Source organism: Typopeltis vanoorti, chromosome 13, assembly GCF_054136105.1.
Source record: "Typopeltis vanoorti isolate ZY-2024b chromosome 13, IOZ_Tvanoo_1.0, whole genome shotgun sequence".
NCBI classification, from domain to species: Eukaryota; Metazoa; Arthropoda; class Arachnida; order Uropygi; family Thelyphonidae; genus Typopeltis; species Typopeltis vanoorti.
Window position 1 is genome coordinate 41487849 of NC_143561.1, and position 23856 is coordinate 41511704.

The 23856-nt window shown below is 34.7% G+C and overlaps 1 protein-coding gene across 2 annotated transcripts in view; it reads left to right on the forward strand.

Moving 5' to 3' along the window:
* The window catches only part of OSCP1 (Organic solute carrier partner 1), a 179864-nt gene that overhangs the window by 84689 nt on the left and 71319 nt on the right, over positions 1–23856 (forward strand). For both annotated transcript variants that reach the window (XM_090402712.1, XM_090402713.1), the window contains exon 5: positions 16347–16450. In XM_090402712.1, coding sequence (XP_090258838.1) covers positions 16347–16450 — 104 coding nt within the window. The remainder of the gene's footprint in view (positions 1–16346; positions 16451–23856) is intronic.

Sequence of the window (23856 nt, forward strand, 5' to 3'; positions counted from 1 at the left end):
TAATAATGCCAGTAGTATCCAGAATGAAGGAGATGAATTGGTGGTAGTGATAGTCTCAGCCTGTCCAAAGATTATTGGGATCAGTGATACATGATTGATGGAAGATAATATACTGACCAGAATAGAAGTAGCAGTGTATAGCATGTTTCTGCTGGATAGGAAGGGCAAATGCAGTGCGTTTTGCTTACGATAACTGATGAGTCAGAGTGGAAGATTTGGAGGGTAATGGCTAATGGTTTTTGCAAACATATATGGCATGAGGCAGAGGTGAGCATAAAGAATATTTAGTGGAGTGTTGTGTTGCCAGGGAGCATAGAAGGTAAAGAGCAGGAGATGTTTATGCAGTTGAGCTTGATGAGTGTGAAAAGAATGATTGTTATTGGAGATTTTAATACAGCAGTATAAATTCTATTCCCTTACTACTACATGCAGTATTAAACTGCATGTAGTAGTAAGGGAATAGAATTATATAAATAGCAAGATATAATCATATATATTATTATATATGATTATATAAACAAATATAGAATTAATAAATAGCAAGATATAATCAGTGCTTGGGAACTGGTGAAGAAATAGTTATTGGCAGCAATGGCAGGTCATATACCTCAAGTAAAAAAAGGTTCACTTTACACCACAATTTGGTGTAAAGTGAACCTTTTTCACTTGAGAAGAGGAGAAGGTGGAGAGCAGATACATGAACAATACAAGACTCATGCCAGGAAAATGACTAGTTATGGTAAGGAAGGCAAAATGAGAAGAGATATTGGTCCTAAGATCCAAAGAAAATCCTAAAGAATTCTTTCGTTATGCGGCCAGTAAGAGGAGGAACGATTGTGAAACATATTGCAAAGGAGGTGAAGATAACCCAGAAGGATGCTGACCAGTAGAGATAAAGAGTTGTGATTCCATTATATAAAACTCTGATCACACTACACTTGAACTATTGTGCTCAGATTTGGTTCCCCAGCATTTGAAAGGAAAAAAGGATTAACCTTGGAAAGAGTACATAGGTGGATAACAAAAATGATATCAAGACTGTACAATGTTGGTTATAGGGAATGTGGAAAATTTGGTAGATGGGAGAGTTGATATGATTGAGACATTTAAACTGTTGAGAGGTAGCAACAGAGTTGATACTGGGGAGTGGTTTCATATGGTAGAAGGGTAAAGGAGTGAAGACAAGTAGCCAACCCTGGAAGTTGCCAAGGAAAGACATGAGCAAGAGAGTGAGGAGTGACTTTTTTGCATGGAGGGTGGTTGAACTGTGGAATGCATTGCCTGATAGGGTGGTGTGAGCATGGACATTGAATGAGTTCAAGAAGTGGTATGATAGACTTTGTTTGAGTGAGCCTCCCACTATGAGTCTCGTGACTTCACGGAGGTTCTGAATCATAATAATAATGTTATTTGCCTAGAGAACAAATAGCATCCAAAATATATCAGAATAATCATTGGTGAAGAAGAGATCAAAAACATTTATTGAGTGGTTAAGTAGTGGGTTGCAGAGTTTATCTGACAGATAGAGGACAGGGGATATGGTAGAAACTTATACGTTACTAAAGGGATTCTATAAGATTGACACAAAACAAATTTTTCAATATGTGGGGAGTAGAGGGAAAACAAGGGTCACACTATGGAAGTTGTCTAAGAGTGTGGTTTGTAAGGATGTGTGGACTAGGTTGTTTACTTGAAGAGTGGTGAATGAATGGATTGCCAAAGGTTGTTGTGAGTGCCACAACAGTGAATAAGTTTAAAGAGATGTGTAATAGTTATTGCATTAATGGATAGTGTGGGTCTCTTGCAATGAGTCTTTTGATTCCATAGAATACCTGTATAAATAATAATAATAATAAGTAGGCATATGCAGAATAATTTATGTGAGATGCCTTAGCATCTCTGTCTGATGGGATCAGTGCAGTTAGAGTTATTAACATTGAAATCTCCAGGAAAGATTATTTCATTATTAGGAAAATTATTTTATTTCATTTAAATTTATTTCATTATTAGGAGAAAAAAAAATTCAGGATCCCAACTAAGAGAATCAGAGCATTCTGAGTAATGTTGGTGGCATTAGGATAGTGATAGAAACAAGTTGACATAAGTTGAAATTGTGAAGGAAACAGAATATGTAGCATTGAAGTGTTATCTTAGAGACTTTCACACAACTCCTCTGCAAATTGAATTTGCTGTGTCTCCTGCCTCGAACTCAGTTTAAACTTAACAGATATTGGCAACAAGATTATTCGCTAGCTGAACTGATGTAGAAATCTCCTAAAGTATTACCCATTAGATTTGGTTATGTATTTTGGTTAGTCTTGCTTTCAATAGTTAATTGGTCTTCCTTTCAAAAGTCTGCAACAGTACCTTTGAAAGGAAGAAATGCTGGGATCCTTCATGATTTTTGATGTTATTCTGAAAATATTCATACTGCATGCTAGAAAAAATTGGGAAAGGACTTTGCTCTAGAGTCCAAAAATGAATTGGTCCAAAAAAGTGGTAATGTTACACTGGGTGATGAAATTCACTTATCACTTTGTAACTCCTAATATTACAGTGGCTTGGCCTTTCCTCTTTGGAATCTGGAAACTTCATCTTGATCCCTGCTTGCATTGGTTCTCTTTAATGTTTGCCCTTTATAATGTTTAATCTTTAATGATCATGGAATATATATATATATCCATGGATACATTGTAAAAGTGTAGATGCATGATTTGTTGCTGCATACTGACCAAAGTTCAGAATACACCCAAGGTGTTATCTGGACATATTCTTAACATTGTCAGTTCCTTCATCATTTTACCCTTGCAGGATCTAGATTGGCAAAGCCAGTTTTTGGCTTTCTCAAAAAATGCATTTTTAGGCCTAGAGCAGGCCTAAGAGGTGAATTAAACTTTAACTTTGAGAAGTGAATTAAATTAAAAGAATGATTTCTTTTTAGTGAAATGTTGTGTGCTGAATTACTCCCAAAAATAAATGAAGCTTTCCATCTCTGTCAGCAATGCCATAATAATTATAGTGCTGTTAAGTCTTAAGTTTCATATTCATCTCCAATGGCTTTAACATCTTTTATTTAGGTTTCCAAGTGACATTTTATATTTACTCTATTTGAAAGCTCTTCATGATTGTATTCCCTGTATATTTTCTCTTAGTGTTTTATCATTGGTTACTTTATTTAAGTTATTTAAGAATATTTCAAAATCACTCTGTGCACCCAGAACAACCTTATCATTGATTTTATGTTATCTTTATCATCTTTGATAAAGATAACATAATTTTGCCTTCTTTTTAATACAGGATCATTCCATGTAAAATTATCAAATTAAAAATTGAAGCTGCATAATTTTGTATTTTGATGAAAGTGAGTTATTTGATTACTCTGTCCATTTAAAGATTGAAGAAAAAAAATTTTTTTTAAAGATTTTTCCTAGCATCCTATTAATTATAGCAGCATTTTTATTTGACAGATCCACAGAATTTTTATGGTTTCAGAGATGATAGAAGCAGTGCTGCACATGGCTTATGGCACATATCTTTTATTTTAGTGAATGTTAATAATTTTAGTTAATTTTGGTAGGATTTTACTTACTCTAGACTACAGTTTGTGTTATTGAGTGAAATCAATATGTGATCCATTCGAGTGCTATCTCCTATCTAGGAGATTGACTACCATGGTTAACGTCCGTAGTTAACCATGCATCGAATCATGGCATGGTTAACTACGGACGTTACGACATGCGGTGCCCTATCTCTTATACATATTGTCGTAAGTATTCATGGCTGTAAATCTGTGTGTTCATTCGGCTAGTTTGCCTGTTCTGGGTGACAAAAAGCCTGAGTTTCCAGGTGAAAAAAAAACCCTACCTCCATATGAGACCAACAAACTCACTTTTAGTTGAAAGAGACCAGATAAAGGTTCATCACGTCATGGACGGGAATCGAACCTGGGTCTTTCCAACCAAAGGGTTTAGTCTATACTGAGCTATGGATGCTCAGTATAGTATAGAACTATACTGAATGATATATGATATCATTCAGTAAAAGTTTTTCATGGTATGCATAGAGAAAACTTGTGGCCAAGTCTTCCTTGTTCACTGAGTTTAGCATGAGAGATATTGTATGGTGGAGTGTATATTCTGTGTACTCATTGCCAAAAGTAAATGGTTTATAGTAAACAGGAGTGGAGAGAGAGAGAGAGAGAGAGAGAGAGAGAGAGAGAGAGAGTGCGTGTGTCAGAAATGTTTCTTGTGCAAGTACAAGATATGCAAGTTGTGTAGAAAGAGGAAGAATTAAGTAACTAACATTAATGAGGTAAAATAAGATAACAAAAATGTAGAGAATGTGAAAGCAGTGAATGATACTATGTGAAATATGAATGAGAGCATGAAAGAAGTGGCTGTAGGTAATGTGGATGATGAGATAACATTAAGGAGTAAAATAGCATGCTTATGTGCACTCAGCATCCTTCAGAAGATAAAGCATGAGCTAGAGCAACTAGTAAAATGAGTGTTATGTGGTACATGAGGAGAGAGAGAGAATGAAAAAAAAAATGAATGGGAAAAGTATGAAAGTGCGAGAAACTGGGAGTAAGGAGAAGGTATTGTATGGAGATTCAATGATAAGAGGGATACATAATGAAAAAAGTGACAAAAGTATGTTTCCCAGGTGAAAGATCAAGCATGTTAGTGAAGCTGTTAGTTATTAGAAGAGAGAAGTGAAAGAATTGATTATTTTGGCTGGTAGAAATTTGAAAGGTGAGAAATGTGCAATGAGAGATGATATGAAAGAGTTGCTGATAGAAGTAAAAAAGAAGAGTGAGTCTGCTGCCTTGGTGTGATAGGACTGAATTGGGAAGGGCCATGATCGCTAATGAGTCAATGAGAAGACTGTGCAGCATGAATAGTGTGCAGCCTATAGATTCAGAGAGGGAATTTGATGGACTTTATTTGAATGGTTTGGAGAGAGTGTTATTCATTGAGAGCTCAAGGGTGGTCGAACCCTTGACCTCTCAACCCACACTTGATTGTATCCCCCCCCCCCCCCAATATGTCTAGTTTCCCTGATTTTGCACTTCTAACCGCTTAATGAATAACACATTGAATGATATAATCACGTAATCATAAGAAAGATATTTATTTAACCAAATATTTCTGTCTGGAAATAGCAGACCATCTTCAGTGGTATTACAAGAACAGTTTAAAAAATGCAAGCTAGAATACTAACAATAGATCGTTAAAATTAGAACACGCCACGTGATGTTATATCACTAAGTATGAAACGGAATGTTTTGAAGTAGAAACATGATTGAATTTGCTATTTAAAAAAAAAAAAAATTAATTAATGAGTAATCTTGATTAGACTTTCCCAGATTTTTGATATAGATATACAGTCATTGCGATTCAGGTTGGGGCGATGGAGCAAGGCCTCCACACTTTCCTTGAACAAACTTTCGAACCTATAATGGGATCTATGTAAGAGGCAAGTCCTGGACCAAAGGATGCTGTGGTCAGTTTCAATCCCGTGTTGAGCCAATCCAGACTTTTCAGGTTTGTTGTGAAGAATGGATGATTGATGTTCTTGGATTCTTTTTTCAAGAGAACGTCCAGTCTGTCCAAAATAAGAGAGATCACAGTTGCACGGAATTTGATAAACTCCAGGAAGAGATAAAGTTGAGCGTTTGTCTTTAGGAGAAGGAAAATGAGAAGACAATTTGTTAATAGGTGAATACATAGTTGTTAAATCATATTTCTTTAAAATTCTTGTGATAGGTTCTGAAATACTGGAGATATAAGGAATAGGCACTCGACGTATTGAAACTTTGTTGTTTTGTGGAGGATTATAAGAATTGAGAAGACGTTGAGTACTTTTTTCAGAAAAGCCATTGAGTTTCATGTGTTGTTGGATAGTCTACAGAATTCTTTGATTATCTACTTTTGATTATCTATAGAAAGAACTTTTGTAGATAATCAAAAAACTTTTGATTGTATTTTTTAAACTGTTCTTGTAATACCACTGAAGATGGTCTGCTATTTCCAGACCGAAATATTTGGTTAAATAAATATCTTTCTTGTGATTACGTGATTATATCATTCGGTCTTATGTCACAAGTATCCTTGAAACAGCAAATTCTTATCCTTCACGGGGAAAATGCTACCAAAATAACTGGTAAATTAGGAAAACTTTCAGTTATGCAAGGTAGGTTATGAGCAAAGATTAATTTCTTAAAAAAGTGCCGCGACAACAAGATTATTCCCAATTTCGCTAAGGTTAAAGAAACAATAAAATCTCCTGCCGCTCATAATATTTACCGGAACACTAGTTTATCTCTAATCCGTAATCAACTTAAAGCTGCTAAACGTGATCTTGCTATTCACAGTCATCAGATTTCTGATCTGCGCACCTATATATCCACAAATTTGGATCCACATCTTTCTCGCATAGTTCTAAATGTGGCTAAACGTTCTACTCAACATGCTTATAATAAACTAAGTCAACATCTTAACCATAAATATGAAGCTCTTTCGTCTAGACAATCCAAGCCATTCATAACTCCAGATAATTGGATTGTAAATATATCCGGACGTCCTTTGACTAAAAGCGAAACCCTCATCCTGTCAAAAGGACATGATTTTTCTATTGTTCCAAATAAGATACCATATCTAGATTTCCTAGTTAACATTGAAAGGAATCTTAATCATCTAACCAGTGATAAAGCTAATGCTCTTCGCCTAGAAGTCGCTTCGTCTCTACTTAAGGCTAAACTTCCTCCTTCCAACATATCTCCTTCTGAAACGAAATCTTTACAGTCCTTGAGAAAAAATAATCACTTCATTATCACTAAAGCTGACAAGGGAAAAGCAATAGTAGTTATGGACTCAGCAAATTACAGAAGAAAACTTTCTCTTTTGCTTCGAGATCGCTCCACATATCAAGAAATTGATTATAATCCAACCAACAGACAACTAAAGAAATTAAATTCTCTCTTAGATGAAGTCATCAGTTTGGATAAAGACACAATTGAAAGACTTAAAACTCATTTTGCAAGACCTCCTAGATTTTATGGCCTTCCAAAAATCCATAAGATTGACTCTCCTCTTCGTCCGATAGTAGATTGTATTGATTCTCCTACTTACCGTGTAGCCAAATATCTAGCTAAATTATTGAAATCTTACATTGGCAACTCTAATTCTTTTTTAAAAAACTCCTCAGATTTCTTAGAAAAATTAAAAAATGTGTCATTACAACCTACAGATCTTATGGTTAGCTTTGATATAGAATCTTTATATACCAATGTACCTTTCAAGGAAACTTTAAAATTACTGGCTGACATCTTTCCTCAAGATATTATAAAACTATTCGATTTCGTAATACATTCTGGATATTTCGTATGTCAAAACAAATTTTATAACCAAGTAGAAGGAACGGCCATGGGAAGTCCTCTTTCTCCGGCTTTAGCCAACTTTTATTTAGAACATTTAGAAAAAGTCCTCTTCGCATCTATTTTCCCTCAACCATCTTTTTGGGTAAGATATATAGATGACATCTTTATTATTTGGCCTCACAGCAAAAACTATTTACCTTCTTTTTTAAACAGTATTAATTCTTTGCATCATCGCTTAAATTTTACTATGGAATTAGAAGAAAACAACCAGTTATCTTTTTTAGACGTTCTCCTCATCCAGTCACCTTCAAATATTCTTACAACTACATCATCATCATCATACGTATCAAGGATTTAGGCCTAGCATGGCCTGTTCCGGCTTTAGAAGTCATCGCTGAATCATTTAAGAGGACGTCCTGGTTTTCTTTTTCCTAATGGCTTGTACTTTAAACCTTGTTTTGGTAATCTTTCTGTTTTCATTCTTTGAACGTGTTCCATCCATTTATGTTTATATTTTTTAATTTTTTATTTTACTGGTTCTTGGTTTAATTCTTTCATAATATCTTTGTTTCTTTTCTGATCAAATAGGGTATACTTTGCAGTTTTTCTCATAAACTTCATTTCTGCAGTTGTTAATCTTTGTTTGTCTTTTTGTTTTATTGTCCAGATTTCGCTTCTATACATTAAGACCGGTAGGGATAATGTATTGTATACTTTTAGCCTTTTTTGTTTTTGAACTAGGTTTAGTTTAAATATAGAGTTAATTACACCTGTTATTTTTAAATATTTTGCAATTTTTACATTTAGATCTTTTTCATTTTCATATGTGATCATACATCCTAGGTAGTTAAATGAATTCACCTGTTCTAAGATCTTGTTACCTATTACTATTTTAGTTCTTGCTGGATCTTGTCCTTTAAAGGCCATAATTTTTGATTTTTCCATAGATTTTGATTTTTGATTTTGATATTATCATACCATAATCTTTGGATATCTCATTTAGATTTAAAATAGCTTTCTGTAAGTTATCTTCAGAATTTGTAATTATTATTTGGTCGTCTGCAAAGAGGAGAGTGTTTAAGTTAACTGTAGGTGAAAGTTTAATTCCTTGATGTAAATTTTTACTCTATTTTATTATTATTTCATTTAAGTAGATATTAAAAAGAGTTGCTGAGAGGGGACATCCCTGTTGGACCCTTTGGTTTATCTCTCTTGTATATGATAGTTCGTGATTTAATCGTATTTGTATTTGATTATTTTCATATATACTTGTGATAGCTTTTAGGATATTATTTGGTAATTGTCTTTCTTTTAATATGTTAAATAATATGTTTCTTTTAACTTTGTCAAATGCTTTTTCAAAGTCCACTTACAACTACAGTTCTTACAACTACAGTATACAGGAAACCAACATTCACAGGTTGTTATATTCTTAAAGAATCAGCCCATCATCCATGTCAAAAAACAGGAATTATAAAATGCCTCATCAGAAGAGCCAAAACTAATTGTTCTACTTTTGATTATCTACAGAAAGAACTTTCTACTATCCAACAACACATGAAACTCAATGGCTTTTCTGAAAAAAGTACTCAACGTCTTCTCAGTTCTTATAATCCTCCACAAAACAACAAAGTTTCAATACGTCGAGTGCCTATTCCTTATATCTCCAGTATTTCAGAACCTATCACAAGAATTTTAAAGAAATATGATTTAACAACTATGTATTCACCTATTAACAAATTGTCTTCTCATTTTCCTTCTCCTAAAGACAAACGCTCAACTTTATCTCTTCCTGGAGTTTATCAAATTCCGTGCAACTGTGATCTCTCTTATTTTGGACAGACTGGACGTTCTCTTGAAAAAAGAATCCAAGAACATCAATCATCCATTCTTCACAACAAACCTGAAAAGTCTGGATTGGCTCAACACGGGATTGAAACTGACCACAGCATCCTTTGGTCCAGGACTCGCCTCTTGCATAGATCCCGTTATAGGTTCGAAAGTTTGTTCAAGGAAAGTGTGGAGGCCTTGCTCCATCGCCCCAACCTAAATCGTAATGACTGTATATCTATATCAAAAATCTGGGAAAGTCTAATCAAGATTACTCATTAATTATTATTATTTTTTTTTTTAATAGCAAATTCAATCATGTTTCTACTTCAAAACATTCCGTTTCATACTTAGTGATATAACATCACGTGGCGTGTTCTAATTTTAATGATCTATTGTTAGTATTCTAGCTTGTATTTTTTAAACTGTTCTTGTAATACCACTGAAAATGGTCTGCTATTTCCAGACCGAAATATTTGGTTAAATAAATATCTTTCTTGTGATTACGTGATTATATCATTCAGTCTTATTTCACAAGTATCCTTGAAACAACGAATAACACATTCTCTCTCCAAACATCTAGCTCCAAAACCATTCAAATAAAGTTCATCAAATTCCCTCTACTGAGACAAATGAGAGTCTCTGTACAGAAATGAGCATGCAATACTGAATGCAGTTTCATAGGTTCAAATTTGAAGGAGTTGGTAATGACATTACATAAGGGGAACTGAGTCCAAGAGGATGTTGAAATGCAGATACACGAATGCTAGAAGCATTAGAAATAAGAAGATAAGCTTTTGGCATTGTTCAGCTTGACATATAGCCATCACTGAGACCTGGTTGACAGAAAATGATATATGCTTTTGTGTCTGGCAAATACCACATGCAACTTTTATTAAGAAATTATTATTTAATTACTAGTTTCATACACCATTTTTATGTAGTTCCTTATTAAAAAACAAATGGGTGGGGGAAGATATACACATAGAGAGATTTCTGAATTAACAACTGTTGAAAATTGTAGTGAGATTATTATTATTATTATTATTCATAACACCTCCAAGGAGTCCGAAGACTCATTGCGGGAGGACACCTATTGTACAACTCTCTGTCTCCACCGAACCTCTACTACCAATCATCTACATCAGCGCCATCTACTACGCACCACCACCACAGCTAGTATTTTTTGCCTGTAAATTGCGTGTGTTCTGAAGGGCCGATTTGTCTGTATGCGGAATGAAAAACCCGAGTTTCCGGGAAAAAAACCCTGCTACCTCCATATGAGATCGGCTAACTCACCTTTGATTGAAAAAGTGCATATAAAGATTCCTCCTGTCATGACGAGACTTGAACTTAGGCCTTTTCCAATTGAAGGGCACAACGTACCATCGTGCTTCCAATTGCGCTACAGAGGCGCTTAGATACAGAGATGTTAGATACATAGTTCATTGTTGCAGTATGCTATATAAGTTCTCTCATAGCCTAATTCATTAATATGCTGGTCTGCCCATAGTTGATTTAAGATGAAACCTTGGTTTTTACATTAAGTAGAACATCGTATAATTTCACTCATTTCTTTAAATCTGTGTTAAATTCTATGTATGCCAGTTTACTTGATGTTTTTTTTTTTAGTTGTGTGTGTGTGTGTGAGGGAATTTAACTATGGGGATATAGATTGGAGGGAGGAAAGGGGGAGATGGCAAGATAGATGTGGAATTTATACCATTACTAAGGGATAATTACCTGAAACATCATGTCATGAAGGAGATCAGAGGTTTGAGAGAGTGCTGGATCTGATAATAGCATGAGAAGATGTATTCCATAACCAAGGTACACATGCTGCCCCCAATTGGAGAGAGAGAATAGCCATGCAGTCTTTTTCCTAGGAGGTTGCTAAACATATAATTCTCTGTCAGCAACTTTATATTGAACTATAAAGCTAGTTATTATGACAGCCTTAGGAGGTATCTTGGAGCAGTGCCATAACTTGAGAAGCTACAAGGAAAGAATGTCATTAGTGCATGGGAAGTGGTCAGGGATTGTTTGAGAGAAGCAGTTTCAGAATGCATGCCCCTGGTCAGGAGGATAAACTAAGTAGAGATTAAGTGGATGAGTAGAGATATGAAGCAAACATGTAAAAAAAAGAAAAAGAAGAAAACGTTGTGGAGGGAATATAAAGAAAAAAAAGGTGATCAACATATTAATGAGCAGTACAAAGTGCAAGCAAGAAGGGATGACTAGTATGGTAAGAAAGGTCAAATCAGATATAAGAGAAAATTAGTTAAGCAGATCAAAATAAATCCAAAAGTATTTTTTTCGTTATGTTACAAGTAAGATCAAGAAGTAAGATCAATGGCTGCTGATGATACTACATTGACAGAAGCAAAAGAAATAGTTGAGTTGCTGAGTGATAACTTTCCAAAGGTATATCATTCAGGTGGAGATTTTGCAGTTGCTGTGACAGTGTCTGATGTCAGAATTAGGATAGATGAAAATCAGTATAAAGATACAAAAAAAAAAAAAATCAGTATATAGACAGCTGCTGGTCTGGATTGCATATCGGCCCAAGTGCTATACAAACGTGCCAGAGAATTGGCAGTGCCTCTGATGAAATTATTCAATTAAAATCTTAGCTCTGGCAAGGTAGTTTGGAGTAGAAAGATGGTAACATAGTTCCATTACATAAAGGTGGCTTCAAGATAGAAGTAGCAAATTGCAGACTAATTCATTTCAGGAGTGGTGGTTAAAGTATTGGAAAAGTTGGTGAAAGGTAAAATTCATGAATGTGTAGATATGAATATGATTCCCTATGGTGGGCAGCATAACTTTATAAAAGGTAGGTTGCACCATAGCAATTTATTCACATTTTATAATAAAGTGACAGTGGATATGGATAAAGGAAATGGCTATATCATGATACTGCTGGACTTTGTAAAGGCATTTCATAGAATACTACATGTTACAAATTACTAATTACTATTATTGCAAAAGTTGGAGCAAATGGGAATGGAAGGGAAAGTGCCTCCATAGTGCAATTGGAAGAACGACGGTACATTGCGCCCTTCGATTGGAAAAGGGCCTAAGATCGATTCTCGTCATGACGGGAGGAATCTTTATATATGGACTTTTTCAATTGAAGGTAAGTTAGCTGATCTCATATGGAGGTAGCAGGGTTTTTTCGCCCAGAAACTCGGGTTTTTCATCCTGCATACAGACAAATCAGCCCTTCAGAACACATTCAATTTACAGACAAAAAATACTAGTGTGGTGGTGGTGGTTGTGGGCAGTAGATGGCATTGATGTAGGTAGTAGAGGTTCTGTGTAGTAGTGGAGACGGAGAGTTGTATAGTGGGTGTCCTCCCGCGATGAGTCTTCAGACTCCTTGGAGGTGTCACGAATAATAATAATAATAATAATATGATGCTGGTAGCACGGATAAGGGAGGGGGCGCTGACAGACACCTGAGAGTAGTGCATGGTGGAGTGGAATCTAGGAAAATGAGGGTAAACTAGTGGAGTGCCTCAGGCTTCTGTACTAGGGTTACTACTCTTTAATTTGTATATTAATGATATAGAGAAAGAATTAAGGAGGGGTATTCAGTTTGCTAATGGTATAAAACTGGGGAGGGCAATAGTTGATAAAGATGTGATAGTAGATGTAGATAGCCCTGCTGGATGATTTAAATAAATTGGCATTATGGACAAAAGATAACGATTATCAGTTTTATGCTTCAAAATGTAGGGTTATGCATTTGTGGTTGAAAAGTTTACATACTGTGTATCACAATGACGATACCAGATTGATGGTATTGAATAATGGTGTATGGAGAGATGATATTCAGAGGGCATATTGCAAAATTTGGTAAAATAGTTTAAAAGATTACTTGGATATTGAAAAACACACACCTAACAAGTAAAGATAGAGAGGTTATTATCCCTTTATATAATATTGCCCTCTATATTGCCGGCTGGGTTGGCCAAGTGGTTAGCATATCTGCTCTCCAGCCAAAAGGCTGTGGGTTTGAATCCCGCTGTGGGCATGGATGTTTGTGATTGTCTGAGAAAATACTAGTGGTGGTCGGTGGTAGATGCCGTTGGTGTAGATGATGAAAGTAGTTGCAGTTCGTTGTAGATGGAGAGTTGTGGAGAATAACCCTCAATGAGTCTTTGGACTCCCTGGAGGTGTCATGTAATAATAATAATAATAATAATAAGGCCACATTTTGACTACTGTGCATAAATTTGATTACCTAGGTTTCAGGAGGTAGCAGAGAGGATTCAGAGACATGATTGAGCTGGTGACAGGTCTGTTGAATACTCCCAATAAGGATAGGTTTGAGGATGTGTGGGTTGCAGGGTTTAGTTGATAGGCAGAAAAAAGGAGACATGATAGAAGTTTAAATTATTAAAGGATTTTGTATAAGATTGACATAAAGGAAATTTTTCAATACGTGATGAATATATATAGAGAGAAAGAACTAGAGGTAACCCTTGGAAGTTGTGTAAGAGTGCAGTAGTTAGTATGGGTGTGCATACTAGATTTTTTACTTAGTGAGTGGAATGGATTGCCAGAATTAGGCACGAGTGTCCTGATAGTGAATGAGTTAAAGGAGAAATAGGATAGGTATAGCGTGTATAACTGTTGGTGTGGGTCTCCCATGATGAATTTTCTGACACCCTGGAGATACCAGTATTATAATAATGTAATTATTATTATTTCCAGATTATCTAATTTGAGGTTTTTTATTATTTTTTTCTTTTCTTTTTCTTTTTTCAATACTTAAGTATGTGTGTACGTGTACCTTTCAATTTCTTATTTGCACTTTCAGAGAAATTAATTTTTTTTCAGGTGGTAGCCATTTACTTTAGGTATTTCAGGTGCTCCTTTCCCTATTTTGCACTATCCTGAAGGCCCTAAACTGTATTCATAAATGACTTTTTTGTGTTTTTCATTTATACATGTAATAGGATATGTATGCTTTGAATCACTATAACTGAAATCTTTTTTCTATCCAAATATATTGCCTCAAAGTTTGCAAAAAAATTAAAAATGACCTGACTTTGAAGCCCAAAAAAAGTTATGTTGGGGGGAACCAAAAAATGCGAAATTTTTACAAGAGATACTCTTGGACTATAAAGTGACTATAAAGCAAAACTGGTCTCATTGTATTATTTCTATCCCTTTGGCTCAGCCGGACTTAAACACCACCCATGATCTTTTTTTAAGATCATAGGTGGTGTGTGCTATGTGACAATGGCAAACAAAAGAATAAAAAATAAATGAATGAACGAATGCTTAAAAAATTAACTTTGTATCTTGGTATATAGAGCAACAGCTGCCTAATTGGAGGAATTCTAATTTATTTAGATTTTTGATTCACAGAGTAGCACTTTTTTGCCACATCACATGGCAGAACCTATGTAATGGTGATGGGAAAGGGGGGGGGGGGAACCACTAAATAGTTGGTCACAAAAGCACACTTGCAAAGGACTATTGAAAACTACATATTGTTACTGCAAACCATGTTTGACTTAGCAACATTGCTGTTATAAATTTTTTGCTGTATTCAGTGAAAACACTGAACCTGAGGGCAAGCTGCTTAAAGAAAGATTTGAAAATGCAGAGAAAATTGACAGCATAACAATATATAACAGCCATGTCCCAGTTGATGAGAAAAATATGTTGAGAGAGATATATATTGTTGAGAGGTAGTTACAGGGTTGACACCACTGGGGAGTTCTTTCGCTTGGTGGAACAGCAGGAAGTGGCGATGACAAGGGGGGGGGGGCATCACTGGAAGTTAAGTGGTTTCTTTGCATGGAGGGTGGTTGAACTGTGGAATGCATTGCCTGATAGAGTGTTGAGAGCATGAATGGTCAATGAGTTCAAGGAGTGTTTCCTAGGAAGGACCTCTCATGATGAGTCTTTTGACTCCATGGAGACCTGAATAATAATAATATTGCTGTCCACCACTGTTCTGTTTCAGACAGCTTTGAAGTTGTTGCAGTCACTCAAGCATCTTCAAAGATTATTTCAACATGACTGAATGATTATGTCTGCTCTATTTACAATAGTAACTATCAAAATTAAAATTGGCTTATTATAGAATTGTTATTAAAATTGACAACAAAATCATATCCTTTGGAAAAATAGTGTTAAGTGGTAATTACCAGTTATTTTTATTACCTAGCTAAGTAAAATTGGTTAAAATAGAACAAAATTTTATAAGTATTGCAAAACTCAACTCTTGCAATATGAAATTACATAGCTAATTTACTGACATAAAAGTAAAAAAAAAAAGTTTTGTTTAATGTTTTATTCTACTTTTACATTAATGCTAGTGACATGTAGAAACTCCAAACTTTAATTTGCTTACTTCACACCACTTAGGAGGAGCTAAAAATTATGTCTTGAGAAGTGGAAGTACTAAATACTCTGAAAGATGCAACAAAAAGATTGTGGGTTTCTTTATTTTCAGAAGGCTAAGCTGAGGGGATGAAAATAACAGATTGTACAATTTTTCTATATAGCCACCTTTCAAGAGTATCTCTCATAAAAATGTTAAATTTTTATTAGTCCTCCACATAACTTTTTTTGGGGATTCAAAATCAGCCAGTTTTAATTTTTTTGCAAATTTCAAAACAGTTATTTTTCAATAAAGAAAGACTTCAATCAGCGTGATTTTAAGCCTATAGGATAGAGTACAAAATGGAGAAAAAAAGCTTTCAGAACACTTAAAGCAAGTGACTGTCATCATAAAAAAATTGGTTTGCCTGAAAATGCAATACAAAAATCAAAATGAGTACATTTCAAACATTAAAATGATGCTAAAAAACAATGATTGGATAATGTGGAAATAAGCTGTGATTGATTTTAAAACCCACTGAAATAAATTGGGAAAATTCTGTGGATCCTCAGAATAAAAATGGCCACTAATTCATAATTAATAGGAAGTGAGAAAAAATCTAAAGATAAGATTTTCTTCCATCTAAAAGGATAGGATGACATAATAATTTACTTTTATCCAACAGCAGCTTCAGCTCCCTGATGATTTCACTTAGGATGACCTTCTGTGGTAGTAAAGATATTTTTATTATGTCAAATAATTTACCATCAAACTGTTGGTATTTTTCAGGTGTCTGTATTCCTTAAAAATGGTTGGCAAAATGCCAATGGTAGATTTGTACATCATACTGGAGGTCATGTGCCATATGGCTTTGAAGTTCCAGGAAGTATCAGGTAAAAATTCAAAAGTAGTTTTGTGTTTATATTAAAAATCTTGTGTATACCTGTCATTCACAACATAATAAATACATACATATTGAATTTTCTTGTTTCTTCTTTTTTTTTTTTCTTTTAGATGTAGTGCCTATAATTCTGTGAGGAATTTGAATTTAAAATATTTTTATTTTAATTTCAATGGCCATCGTAAGAGTAATCTTTGTATTCCTGTTGTTATCCTAATTTTAGTGGCCATGGATGATTTCTGTAGTCCTATACATACAGACATACATACATTATTATTATTTCAGTCAGTTAACAGAGGTTTACAGTCAGAGAGTAACAAGAAATATGAAACAGCATAATGAAATCTAGCAAATAAGTTCAATTCAGGCCTTATCCAAAAAAAAAAAAAAAAAAAAAGCCTGGCAATTAGCTAGATATCATCGAAAAATGTGAGATGTCCCAAAAGTGCTATTTTCTGGAGTTGAGATGATGTTATAACTGGGAGGCTCAGCTTTTCCAGATGTTTCATAAATGCTCTTGGTATTATTCCTAGTACTCATACGACAATAGGAAAACTGTTGCTTTCTTGTTCCAAAGTCGTTGAATTTCAATCTCCAAATCCCTATATTTGGTCAGTTTTTCACGCATATCCCACAGTATTGCCACATCAATAAACCACACATGTTGTTCGACTATAGTGATTTCTGGCATATTATGTTCCACACAAAGTCCCATAATATCCTTGCATCATTTTCATTTTTGATAACTTTTCAACTGTTTGTTCCTAAGGTTCTTGTAAATTGGAAATCCATATTTCTTACACAAGCTCCAGTGTACAACTTTTGCTACCCAATCATGCCTTTGTTTATAGTTTGTATTATTATTATTATTACGAATAACACACTTTATGAAGTCAGTTGACTCGTGATGGAAGGTAATCACTCAGCAAAGTAATTTTGCATCATATCGAACCTTAAATTCATTCACACACTTGTAGCATTCACTCATTCACTTGCCACATAAAAAATGTTTCCCTCACTCCCTCTTTGCCATGCCATTACACAACTTTCAGGAATGGCCTCCCATTCTCCACCACTCACTTTCCACTCTGTGTATAATCCCTTCTCGTATTAATCTGGGAAAATTTCATTACCTTAAACATTTCTGTCATATCACTTCCTTTCCACCTATTCATTAAACTCTACAGTTGACATTCCCTCAACCTCTCCCCATAACCACTATTCTAAGGTTCTGATATAGTCTTTATATAATTACTTGTGTCTGACCCCCTTTTAGTGTTTTCACACTAAAGGCTCAGGAGTGGTGGTCACAGTATTGGAGAAGTAGGTTAAGGGAAAACTTTTACATTAATGACATAAAAACGATCTGAGAGGAAACATTGAGTTGTTTTCCAATGATGCAATAGTTAACGAAGATGTTAATAGTTTTTAGGATAATTTAGATGGAGGGGGGGGATACGGACAAAGGAGAATGAAAGTTTAATGTGGTAGATTGTAAAGTTATGAATTTTGGAGTGAAAAGATTACCAGCTGTGTACCATATTGATGGAACTGTACTCTAGGAAATTGATGAATCCAGTGATTTAGGAGGGGTTGGTGGACAGGTGTTGAAGTTTAGAAGACATATTGCAAAAGTGACTAAAACAGTTCATTGGATTACTTGGTTACTGAAGAACATCCTGATGAATAGCGATAAGGAGGTTATTACACCTCTTTATAAGGCCTTGATAAGAATCCTATCTTACTGTGCACAGATCTAGTCACCTGGGTTTCTTGGGGATAAGGAAGAGGTGGAGAGGAATCCTGGAAGCAAGTGACTAAGATGGTGGCAGGTCTATGGAATGCATCTTATGAGGATAGGTTGAAGATTTGTGGATTATAGAAATTGATTGATAGACAGAAAAGGGATGATATGATTGAGATATACAAATTTCTTTTAAAAAGAAATGCAGTAAAAAAAAAAAAAGAAAAAAAAAGATTTTTACAAGATTGTCATCTAGGAAAATTTTCAGAACAAGTCTAATGGTGGGAGAACTAGAAGGCATCCTTGGAAATGGAGCAAGAGTGTGAGGACTGGATTTTTTGCTTGGAGAGTAGTAAACGAGCAAAAGTTTCTTAGAGTATGTTGTATGTGCCATGACTGGAAATGAGTTCAACGCAAAGTATGATGGGTATTGCTCAAATATTGGATAGTGGTTGGCATAAGGTTCAGGGCCTCTCTTGATGAGTCTGCAGACTGATCTGCAGACTCCAAGGAGTCTGTGTAATAATAAATTTGCTTATGTAATAATAATAATAATAATAAATTTGAGCAGTTGACCACGTGTGGTCTCGCCAGTACTTTATACAGTGCTATGACCACCTTGTACAACACTTGTTGCATGCTGTGTGGTCTTTACAATACTTGCAATGTGCCAACTGAATTTGTGACTGTCAGCCATCACTCCAGGTCTTGAATGTCATCCACTTCCTGAAGTACAGTTTCCTCTCCCCCTCCCTTCCCCAATACAGTGCATACATACTTCTCTCATTTAAGTGTAACACTCTGCGCTCATTAACATTAAACTGAAACACGATTCATTCATCAATGCCGAAAGTCTGTTTGAATCTTTCTGAAGGAAGTTAATGTAAATATCAGCATTTGCTCCTTATAACTCTCCTCAGCTTTGCACCATCAGTAAACAACTGAGAATATCTATCAGTCCGCATGAAGGGAGTTATCACAAATAAGTTTAAAAAATAGTTATTATTATTATTATTATTATTTATTATTATTACGGGTACCTCCATAGAGTCGGTAGACTCATCGCAGGAGATCCCAACTATCAAAACAATATCTATCATATCTCTACTTGAATTCATTTACAGATGAAGAACTCACAACTGAGTCAGGCAATGCATTCCACTGCATTATTATTAAACATTGAATGCAGTTTTGTTGTGTTAAATCTCTTCATAGCTAAAGAGATGTATATATAGAGTATAAGTCAAAGGAGATAGTTCAGCAAAACTTAAGAAAACATTAAATACTATTTTAACCCTTAGTTAGTCACACTTTTTTTTGTTACATAATTAGTCGCATGGGACCTATTTGACCTTAAAATTAAAGTTATTATATTTATTTAATTTCTCAATATTTCTCATGAAATATTTTTATTTATTATAAGGTTTATTATGGTGAGTAAAATGAAATAAACAAATCATTAATATTGCTTTATTTTTATATTAATTATTAACATTTTTATTTGGTCTTCATTTTCTGTACAATTATTGCATCTTACTGAAGAATGCTCATTGCAGCAAAAGCTCAGACGTTTTTCACATTTTTTATGATCCTTTGATCTTGGACATATTACGCAGCGACCCTGGGAATATCCAGAAGTTCTGGTTGTGGAGGATCTTCTGGAATAAGCAAGTTTTCTCGTAGATTTTTCTGGACATCCTTTGGTACTTGTGGAATATCTAAACACTTGTTTTGAAATTACCTACTCAATTCCACAGATAATTTCTTTAGAAAGTCCCTTATGCTCATTTTAGAAAACTCTTGGTTAGTCCAAAATTATACAGAACATATGCATTTATTGCAGATACATTCAATTAATGAAAGAACAGTGTCATTGGCCATCTTTTAGTGCATCTTCCAAAGTTATATGCCGTATACATTTTATTGCATGCATCAACACCCCCCCCCCTTTTGTGGTATTATAAAATTTTATTATTCAAGCTTATTTTCAGGACATTCTTCATCAATTTCAGGGGCATTGTTCATGAGAAAAATAATAATTACAGCTTTGGATTTTGTGGTTTCGTATCACTCACTTCTTGCTCAGTCTCACTCTCATGAATGCTCAATATTTCACCATCCGATTTATCCTCTGAATTTCCTCCTACCAAATCCTCTTCTTTGCATTCCATTTTTCATTTTGCATACCGCAACAAATAATATCACAAATACCCACCAAGAATCCATAAAAAATAGACATAAAGCACAATATTATAAATAAAATAGCTCATAGCTAAAATGCTTTGATTTACTTTGGTAATGGCAGACTCACTGTCAACAAATGTAATCATTGCGATTAGAACAAGAAAATATGCATAAAAGTACAAAATTGAAAAAAAATATCACTAGAAAAACACTCATGTAAGTAGTTACATGGGATCAGAATGTCAGAAATCACTCCTTACTCCACAACTGATTGTGCCGACAACCAGCTCACGATGCAGTCGGCTCGGGGCAGCAAGAAACTCAGCTACTCAAAATTGCAACAAAAATCCATCATTGGTTTTGTCAGAAATTGAACTTGGATGATGGCTGGAGTCAAATGAACCCTATGCGACTAATTAAAGGTTAATAATATACACATTTTGATATTTCTGTGACTAATACAAATACAAAAGTTTTTTTTTGATTAATGATTAAAAAGATGGTGCCAACTCAGCAACCATTCACAAATTAAGCCATCAAATAATTTAATACATGGACTCCCCCCCCCCCCACCACCAAGTTCACACTTCCACACTGCATTCTTCCAGAGTTATGCATTACTGACTGCAGTATTTCTTTAATTCAGTTGTTTCTTAGAAGTGCTCACAAATAAACATAATATTATCTTTGTTGCCTGCCTTCTTTGCATTCCATTTATCACATGCAGTCATGTGATAAATGAATAATCTTGCTTCGTCTTCAGTTAGTTCTTTAAGTGTCGTGAGATGTCTCCTGCCTTAATTGCTGGCTGCTGTCATCTTGCTATATTCTACTATATCTTCTTTTTGCTGCAAATAAAGCTAACAGATTTATTTGTTTTTTTTCAACTGCGCCAGTTAGACTATGTATTGAGTGTGAGGCTATAAGATTCTAAACTGAAGACAAAGCCGATATTTTCATTATTATCTGCTAAAGTTAATTTTTATTTTAAATCTGTCATGACTTGACCTTAATCACTTAATCCAAGATAGATATTCAACTTTTCATTACTCAATAACATGAAGGTTCAAATTTTTGGGGATAGTGTATTGACAAAATCAATCCAATGTGTTGTTCACAAACCATTTAATTAAATCAAGAATTCTTATTATACAGCTCAATCCACATTAGCATATTTGCACAAATGAATTGCACTTCATAGTTATTTACTAATGTTTTAAATTTAGGTTTAGTTCTCCCACATTTTTACTCTTAAAACCTAAATATGAGTTAATATATCCAACTAATAGGTGTAACTGAAACAAAAAAGGCAAAAACTGGTGAGATCTTTCTGAGCAATAAATACAAAATGTTATATTCAGGCAATGACAATCAAGGAAAAGAAGGAGTAGCCATAGTATTCAACACTAAATATGAGGCTAATCTTCTTGAATGGCAGGCGGTCTCAAGTTGAGTGATAAGGGGAACTGAACAATGAGACTTATTTGTGCCTGTGGTCCCACAGAAAGATCTAAGGTAGAAGTGGAGGAATTTTTTGAGGCTTTAGAGAAAGCAACTGACACAATGAAAAGGAAAAAGTTGGTCCTTGTTGGTGATCTAAATAGCAGAGTAGGAAATGATTGTCAGACATACCAAAATATATTGGTAAAATTTGGAGAAAAGAGCAAAGCTAATAATAATGGCAAATACCTGTTGGATTTCTGCTCAGGACATGGACTGTTTATTACTAACACAATGTTCCAACATAAAAATGTGCACAAATTCACATGGAGAGAAGAGGCAAGAAATAAGAAAAGTCTCATTGACTATGTTATTGTTGATAGTGATGTTTTCCTACTGGTGCATGACACCAGAGTGTACAGAGGATTTGAAATTGAAAGTGATCACTATTTAGTCTTGAGCAGGATAAAATTGAATTTCATATTGAAAAGAATAACATGTAAGAAAGTTTTAAAGCTAATAAAAGTTGAGCAGCTCTCAGATGTGAACTGTAGACTAAAATACGCAAAGATTATTGAAGAAAAAATGAAAGAGTTTGAGAACAGGAACCAAACCTTGGAGATTCATTGGCAAGCCCTGAAGAAAACAGTGATTGATTCAGCCAGAGAGGTATGTGGTGAGGTTGTCTGCAAGAATAGAAAAATCAGAACTCCATGGTGGACACAGGAAGTTATAGAGGCAGTGAAGGAAAAGAAGAAAGCATATCAAAAGTTCCCAGCATATAAGTCAGCTTGTGCTCTCTTAGAGAATACAGAGACAAATATAAGAAAGCTAAACCCTGTGTAAACTAGCTAAACAAAAGTCATGGGAGGACTTTGGTAAGAACATAGAAAATAAATATCAAGAAGGTGGCAAGATATTCTGGAGGTTGTTGAAGAAGCTCAGAAAAAGAGGAAAGAGTACTGTAAAAGGAATTAGAGATGATAAAGGTGACATGAAAACAGGAGAAAAATATGTTTTTATATAATGAAAGCTGTTGAATTCTTCACTAAAAACACATGCATAACCACATGTAAAACTGATCACTGTGGTTATGTGTGTGTTTTTAGTGAGGAGAAAAAGATATCCTTGAAGTATGGAGTAATTACATCGAAAAACTGCTAAATGAAATAAGCAGTGATAGCACAGTGGTAAAAAAACACTCAACAGGCATACAATCAGGAATACATATCCATGCTTGAAGTAGAAAAAGCCATCAAAGGCTTGAAATGTGGAAAGGCAGCAGGAGTAAATGATATTTGACCAGAAATGCTGAAGTATGGTGGTCTTACAGTGGCTGCACTGCATAGTTCAAAAGGCCTGGACAGAGGGATGAATTCCAGATGATTGAAGTAGAGTTCTCATAGTACCCATATATAGTACCCATAAAACTGAATGTGAGAATTACAGTGGTATTTCTCTACTGAGTGTTCCTGGTTAGATTTATGCCAGTATACTTGAAAAACGGTTCAGAAGGATTGTGGAAGAAAAGCTTGGTGAAGAATAAGCTGGATTCAGGCCAAATAGAGGCTGTCAGAATCAGATTTTCACTTTAGGACAAATAGTTGAGAAGTCATGAGAATATAACAAAGATTTGTATTTAAGTTTTGTAAATCTGGAAAAAGCATATTACAAGGTGCCAAGAAAGAGAGAGAAGCTATTCAAAACATTACAGTTGTATGGTGTCAGAGGAGCATTATATCAAGCAATACTTAGTCTTTATTTGAGTTGTAAGTCAGCATTTAGAATTGAAGGAGGAACAGGAAGGTGGTTTGATGTTAAATCTGGTGTACTTTATCTCCTCTGTTATTCATTATCTATATGAAGGAAAAACGGTATTAAACCTGATATCAAATTTGGAGATGTTAATGTCAGCTCCTAACTTTATGCAGATGATGCTTTACTCCTAAATAAATCTGCTACAAGTCTGCAAGATTCCCTGAATAAAGTGAATAACTGTTGTAATAGATATGGTATGAAGGTCAGCATTA